The following is a 7,815-nucleotide window of genomic DNA, read 5'->3' on the forward strand; positions in this document are numbered from 1 at the left end:
GGTAGAGATGTGCTGTCTGTACTTTTATTGGGTGATGCTAGTAAAGAACAAGTCCACTCCATCAGTGAAGCTGAGCAGAAAGCTGTGTTCATGTCGCTTTGTCTTAAGTTTTCTGTTTCTTTCCAGAGTGAGGTGACTTGTCTCTTCTTCTCCTAGCAGTAGTACTCTATAGGCCACCTTTTCTGACATTAACCCGTTTTCTGCCTTTGCTTGAGAACTACTTTGTGTATGTGTTGGGGATACTAGCAGTTGTGTCTTGTCTGTCTTGGTGATGGTTTCTGAGGTGGGTGCTAAGTAGGCTCTTTCTTTCCCTTTTGAAGTGAAGCCTTCTCCTTCCAAAAAGTTTCGGTCTGGCTCGTCTTTCTCTCGGCGATCAGGCCCCAGCGGCAACTCCTGCATTACTTACCAGCCACCGGTCTCTGGGGAACACAAAGCACAAGTGACTACAAAGGCCGAAGTGGAGCCAGGTCAGCGCCAGGGCTGGGGTCCCCTTGCATTTGGACACTCCCTCCCTTCATCTGAGGTCTCATGTTCTCTGGCCAGGACTCTATTCCCCGTTTCTATGCAATAGAAACTAACTTGCTAACTTGTCTTGGTTTTTTGTTTTCTCCCCCTGAGACAGGGTTTTCTGTGTAGCCCTAGCTGTTCTGGAATTCACTCCATAGACCAGGCTGGTCTCAAACTCAGATCCTCCTGCCTCTGCCTCCCAAGTGCTGGGGCTAAAGGCATGCGCCACCATGCTCAGCTGTTTGTTTGTAGACGGGTTCTCACGGGTTCTCACTATGTTTGTAGCCAAGCTGACCTCAACCTCATAACCCTCCTTTCTCAGACTCCCAAGTACTGGAATTACAGGAATGCACCACCACGCCCCTCTAAATCACTACTTGTTTTCCCTGTATTTCCCTGACTACTATACTATCCTTTATTTATTGACTGATTTCTAGTTTATCGATTTTCTTTTTTCTCCAGATATACACCATGGGCGCCCTGATGTCTTACCTCAGACTCCACCTTTGGAAGAAATCAGTGAGGGCTCACCTGTTCCCGGTCCCAGTTTCTCACTTGTAGTTGGAGAGCCTTTGCAAACACTAAATTTGAGGTTGGTTTTTTTTTTTTTTTTTGGCCTGTTACTTTGTATAATCTCTCTCAGGTCCTCAGAAATTTTCATTTGGATGATTTTCAAGAGTCTGTGCTGGATGTTGTAGTGTGCTGGGGAGGCAGAGGCAGGTGGATCTCAGAGTTCAAAGCCAGCCAACCTAGTGAGTTCCAGGACAGCAAAGGCTACAGAGAAGCCCTGTCTTAAAACACACAAATAGAAAGGAGAGAGAGAGAAAGTTTATTGTTTGCTTGGTTGTTTTTGAGACAGTCTCACTGAATACGTGCTTATCTCAGATGGGCGATCCTTCTGTATAATCAGTCTCCTATGTCCTGGGGTTACAGTCAAGCATTCAAGAGGCTAGTAGAATAATCATGACAATTTTGTCACCTAGTTTGTTATCTTTTACATCATAATAAATTACTCCTATACTTTATGACTTAAAATAAGAAACATAACTGGGCCGGGCAGTGGTGGCACACGCCTTTAATCCCAGCACTCGGGAGGCAGAGGCAGGCGAATCTCTGTGAGTTCGAGGCCAGCCTGGTCTACAAGAGCTAGTTCCAGGACAGGAACCAAAAGATACGGAGAAACCCTGTCTTGAAAATCCAAAAAGAAAAAAAAAAAGAAAAGAAAAAGGAACATAACTGGGTATTCTGGGGCAGAAAGATTTCTGAGTTCAAGGCCAGCCAGCATTATAGAGTGAGACCCTGCCCCACCAAAACCCCACAACTTTTATAAGAAAATTTTAACTCTGTGTGTGTGCGTGCGTGTTTGTTTGGGTAGCAGCCTCTAGTAGTCTCTTGGTGTTGCTCTGTCTCAGGACTTCTTGGTAAGTTAGCTCTGTTTCTGCTGGTAGAATTCTAGGAAAGAGTCATTCCTTCTTGTGACTCTTACTAGGTTTACTCCATTAGATAAAAGCCTTGTTCACAAATAGCTTTTTTTCTTCTCTTTTTTTTTCTAATTATTTTTCCCTTTATTTTATGTGTATGAGTATTTTTTTCTCCATGTATATCTGTGTATCATATGCCAGGTGCCACAGGGACTAGCATTGGCTCGCTTGGAACTGGAGTTCCAGGTGGTTGTGAGTTGGATGCATGCTAGGAACTGAACTCAGGTCCTATGCCAGAGCAGTAAGTTAGCCATCTCTGCAGTCCACAGCTGCCTTCCTCATATGCCCTATGCTTTTAGGGTTAAAATGTCTGAGATAATACTGCAGCTTCTGTTTGTTTTTCTTAGTGGTACTTGAAGATAGAACCTAAGACTTTATACATGCTAGTTACATCATCTCACTCTTTGTTTTGTTGTTTTAGAAAAAGTCTCAACCTATGGAACTTTGACTAGCCTGGAATTTGCTGTGTAGATAGGGTGTTATGGGATTGCCCTGCTATTGGCTGAATGAATCCCACAACACAGGATGGCTACTACAACTCACAGTTCCACCTGCCTCAGTCTCCTCGGTGTTAGGGTTAAAGACATAGACTACCTTGCCAGACTTACGCCTTTATTTTTGAATTTAAATTTTTTTCACATGTGTTTTTTTTTTTTTTTTTTTTTTTTTTTTGTGGGGTAGAGGGCACACATATGCCATATTGTGTATATTGGAGAACAGCCTTCCATGTAGGTTCCAGGGACCAGACTTGGATTATCAGGCTTGGTGGTAAACACTTTAACTGAGCGTTTAACCAGCCTTATTTATTGGCTTTTGAGATGTCTGACTCTGTAACCTAAGCTGGCCTTATGCTTACAGCAACCTTCCCAGTACCAGTATTGCAGTGTGAGGCACGGTAGACAAGGGGGACAAGCACCTTTGCCTCTGGGCTCCATTATTACACACTGGATTGCTACATTAGAGGTTTCTGTTAGGAAACACTACATAGGAATTTGTATTATATATTAATACAAATTATGTATTAACATGATAAATTACTCCAAAACCTAGCAGTTAGAAATAAACATTGTTGGGGCTGGAGAGATTTCTCTGAGGTTAAGAGCACTGGCTTCTCTTCCAGAAGTCCCAAGTTCAATTCCCAGCACCCACCTGGTGGCTCACAGCCCTCTAGTGAAATCTGGTGTGCAGGCAGACATGCACACAGACCACTGTATACATAAAAATAAATAATAAAAGAAGTAACATTGTTGACTTGTTTTCTGTGGGTCAGGAGTTTAGGTGTACGGGGGCTCTTTAGTGGTTACTGTGAAACTCTTAGACGGTCAGTTGTCTCAACTAAGCCGTTCCCTCAGTTCTGGGCGATGAACCCAGTGACAACATTTAACGAGCGCGTGAGGTGCTGTGCTCATCTCCAGCGCCACATGAAAGGACAGCGAGGTAGGGAGCTCTCAGGCCCAGCACTAGGGAGCTGACGTGGGGCTATCACGAGGTCAGCCTGCATGGACTACGTACAGATTGCCAAGGTAATCCTGCCCCAAAAAACCAGAAGTTTGATCAGGTGTTGTCGCAAACCTTTAATCACAGCATTCGGGAGACAGAGGCAGGCGGATCTCTGATTTTGAGGCCAAAGTGGTCTACAAGGTAGACCCCAGAGGCTAACAAACAAACAAAAAAACTAGACAAACCCTGTCTTGGGAAATTCCCCCCCCCAAAAAAACAAACAAAAACAAACAAAAAAACTTTGGCAACGGATGGGGGTGGTAAGGCAAGGATCATCTTACAAGCTCGGTTAATATGGCTAATTCTTTCAAGGCTGTTGAACTGGGTGCTCAATTCATTACAGACTCTTGGCCAGTGGTACTTACTCCTTAGTTGCTTGTTGTTTCCTTTCTATAGCTAGCTTTCTTCAGAGCAAACAAAGAAAACCTTCATTCAAGAAGCAGCCACTTAGCTGGCCAGTGTTGGTCCTTTAATCCCAGCACTAGGGAGGCAGAGGCAAGTGGATCTATCTCTGAGTTCAAGGTCGGCCTAGTCTACAGAGAGAGTTCTGGGACAGCCAGAGAAACCCTGTCTCAAAAGAACAAGCCACCATATTCTTTTTTAACTTAGCCTCAGAACTGACATTTTTTGTACCTCTGCTGCATCGTATTGTAAAAGAAAGTCTCTGAGTGCAGCTCACAGTAGAGACAGGAGACAGGTCAGGAAGCAGATAGTTCTGGGAGCAGCTTTGGAGATCACCTTCCACCATGTGGACAGAAGGGAAAATGGGGTCAGTGGAAGTGCTTTAGAGTAGTACTACTGTAGCCAGGCCAGTGGCACATGCCTGTAATTGTAGCCCGTGGGAAAGGGAAGTAGGAGAATCAGGAGTTTAAATCTCCCTCAGCTACATAGAGACCATGTCTGAAAAAACAAACAAAAAACCTAATTAAAACAATAATACTTAGAAATGTATTAGCTTCAGGCCAGTGGAATGGCTTAGCCTCTAAAGGTGTTTGCCTTCAGGCCTAATGAGAGTTTGACCTTCAAAACCCACTTGGTGTGAAGCGAACTGATTTTGTGGCTTGTCCTCTGACACAACACTACCCCCCCCCCCCCCCCCCATGCTGTGGCGTGTTCTCTCTCTCCAAATGCAAACAGTTTTTAATCTCATAACTTCTTTTTTGTTTGTCATTTTGTAGTGCTAGTGATTGAATTTAGAGCCTGTTTATATTAGGCACTAAGCATTATACCACCATGCTCAACCCAAAGCTCTCTTTGTGTGTTTGAGTTTTTAGATAATAACTAGACTGCTAAGATTCATTTGCCTCTGCCTCCTCCATGCTGGGGTTAAAGGTATTTGCTACCACCTTTGACTTTGAATCTTGAAACAGTATTTCATAAGGTTGCCTGGAATAGCCTTGAAGTCACTCTGTAGCCACATAGACCTTGAGCTAGCAATCCTCCAAGTAACTGGAATTGTGTGCATGTACCACTGTGCCTGGCTTAAGTTTAGTAGCTTCTTAGGTCTTCTTTTCTCTGGCATTAGTCAATCCTTCCACTGTGGTGTGGGTTCCATGCATCAACACAGTGCTGCCGGGCTTGAGCAGCAGGCTCCTTTTATGAACTGAACCATCTCTTTAGTTGTGTTTTGTGAATCTTAAAAGACATATGAAGAGGCAATATAATTGAGATTGGATGTGCTGAGGGTGGAAGCCAGGGTTTTACATGCTGTACTTGAGTACACCCACAACCCCCTTTGTCTTCTTTTTTTTTTTTTTTTTTAAATATTTATTTATTTATTATATATATACAATATTCTGTCTTGTGTATGTCTGCAGGCCAGAAGAGGGCACCAGACCCCATTACAGATGGTTGTGAGCCACCATGTGGTTGCTGGGAATTGAACTCAGGACCTTTGGAAGAGCAGGCAATGCTCTTAACCTCTGAGCCATCTCTCCAGCCCCCCCCCCCTTGTCTTCTAATTCTCTGCCTTTTCTCTTTTTCTCTTGTTAGTTCAACCTTGGAAAAGCTTGAAGTTGCAGAGTCAGAGTTCACTCATGTGAGTACCTGGGGTCTATGGAAAGCGATTGCATGCAGGGTATAAAGTGGATCACTGATGGAGCAGAGCAAAAAGTTGATTGGGAAATATTGGTATACCCTTGAACCTTGCTTTTAAAAGGCTTTGTGATCAGGCATGATGGTACATACCTTTAATTCCAGTACTTGGAAGACAGAATTTAAGGCCAGCCTATCTTTCCAGGCCAGCCAAGGCTATATAGTGAGATTCTGTCTCCCCAAAATAAAAAGGGTTGTGGTTTTAAAACCTCATACTTGGAGCAGGGCCTGGTAGCGAACACCTTTAGTCCTAGCACTTAGGAGGCAGAGGCAGGTGGATCTCTGTGAGTTCAGGGACAGCCTGATTTTATAGAGTGAGTTCTAGGAAGGCCAGAGTTACACAGAGAAACACTGTGTCAAAAAAACCAAAAGCAAAACAAATAACAAAAACCAAAAACAACTTCATACTTTGGAAGTGGAAACTAAAAAGAAAAGGAAAAAAGTCAATTTTCTAGTTAAGACAAAACAAACTTGATTTTGTTCCTGCCTCCGTGTCTCATGTTTCATGGTCAACTTCACATTCTTTCTCTTTTCAGTGAGCAGTGAGCCTGAGAAGACCTGAAACGAGATTCTACTATCACTTTGATACCAAGATGTCAGCCCTTGCCCCAGGAATGCTGAGTCGTCTTCTTGGTCATCAAAAGAGGAGAGAAGTGTGGAGCTAGCAGGGCTCTCCAGCACAGTTCTCCCCTTCCTCTGGGCATTAGTGCCTTTGACAGTTGAGGACAGCAGTGTCCCCACCGCTCCAGAATTGGGTGACATGAATTTTCCCCGGGCCAGCCATGGCCTATGTAACTGAATATTTTTCACACCCCATTCTCTGTATGGAGGTGGGGCTGCTGGACGAGGTGGTTTCCTTCTCTTCACCTTTCTCCTGGAGCTGGACTCTTACTTCCTCAGGACAGACTAGCTGGACATGGTTCCACCTTCGCTCTTCCCTCTGGTCTTCGAGAAGACCCCAGTGATTTTTTTTAAAGGCTTTTTGGGGGAGATCCTACTCCCAGCCTTCTTTCTTCCTCACAAAAGGAAAAGAACAAACAGCACATGTTGTAAATTCAAGTCAGTCTCAGATAAAAGTTGTAGAAGTGTTGAGAAAAGCCCTAGTGTTTGAAGTAGAAAAGCTGTGCCCCGCCAGCAGCTGCTCTCCTCCCACACTTAGGGCCAAGGGAGCGGTGAGGGGCATGGCCCCTTGTACCCTTTGTTAAACAATGGGGCAGCCTTGTTAGGAGAGTAGACCTTCTCAGCAGGGCTCTACTCACTGCCAGGTCATACAGTTATTACTATTTTGCAATTTGGAATGTATTCTAATAGTTTTTCTAAATATAAAGAATTATCAAATGATTTTAGACCATTCTCCAAAGGAGATTTCTTTGTCCTTCCCTTATTTCCAACAGTATTCTGCTCTTTGTGGAGCTCTGGTGGAGGGGGACATTTGTGTCTGTGTAACAGGCAGTCCGTATCTATGAGGTTAGAGAATATTTTCTTAAACTCCTGGGGAGCCACAGACTTCCCTCAGTAGGGTGATCGCCATGTCACCTGACCTGCCCCTTGCTTTGTTAGAGAGCTGGAAGTGGGGTCTCACAAACCCTCTCCTCTCCGGCCCGGCCTGTGGGGCGGTGCATGGTGTTGCAGGCAGGCTGTTGAAATCCCACGTTGTTACTTTTCCAGTCCGTCCTACCTTGATATCAAGTTAGCCTACCCCTAAGTAACTGTCTATATTAGACACCCCCAGCCAGTTTCTGGCTGCCTGTCTTTGCTGCCATGTTCTTTTTTACAAGAAGGAAAGAAACAATTCTTGCTATTTTTTTTCATAATTTACTATTTATGATGTATTTAAGTGTTGTATTCAGGACAAAGTTCTGTAAGGGGTGGGAGGGAATATTTGAGGGAGGGCTTGGATTAGGAAAAGGACATGGGGTGTCAACATTTTTATGGAGTGTTACTATTTGTCTCTTCTTTGTATTGTTGAAAATGACAAATGCGATATAAAGGAATAAATACCTGGTTTTCATGTATTAAAATTCTATCAAATACTTGACCCATTTTTAAATATTTTGACTACCCTGATAATGATGGTTTTATTACATTTTCATGCATGTACATAGTGTGCATGATCGTTCTCACCTCCCTTGTTGCCCTGTCTTTAGAGCTGTTTGTTATGGGATTAGTTGTTGGTGCTAGGGCTAAACCCAAGGAGAAAGAACTTGTGCCTGATTGCGGAGCTGCACCCCAG

The 7,815-nt window shown here is 43.9% G+C and overlaps 1 protein-coding gene across 6 annotated transcripts in view; it reads left to right on the top strand.

Moving 5' to 3' along the window:
- Positions 1-7,592, top strand: part of Pip5k1a (phosphatidylinositol-4-phosphate 5-kinase type 1 alpha) — a 43,585-nt gene extending 35,993 nt beyond the window's left edge. Inside the window, exons 12-15 of one of the 6 annotated variants that reach the window (XM_050124615.1) lie at positions 321-467; positions 970-1,099; positions 5,481-5,526; positions 6,119-7,588. In XM_050124615.1, coding sequence (XP_049980572.1) covers positions 321-467; positions 970-1,099; positions 5,481-5,526; positions 6,119-6,121 — 326 coding nt within the window. In that variant the 3' untranslated portion in view covers positions 6,122-7,588. Of the gene's footprint in view, positions 1-320; positions 468-969; positions 1,100-5,480; positions 5,527-6,118 lie in introns of all 6 variants that reach the window. The other 5 variants (XM_050124617.1, XM_050124618.1, XM_050124619.1 and 2 more) reach the window with 5 other exon arrangements.
- Positions 7,593-7,815: the final 223 nt, after the last annotated feature.

Source organism: Alexandromys fortis, unplaced genomic scaffold, assembly GCF_014885135.2.
Source record: "Alexandromys fortis isolate MF-2015 unplaced genomic scaffold, M_Fortis_MF-2015_v1.1 scaffold_218, whole genome shotgun sequence".
NCBI classification, from domain to species: domain Eukaryota; kingdom Metazoa; phylum Chordata; class Mammalia; order Rodentia; family Cricetidae; genus Alexandromys; species Alexandromys fortis.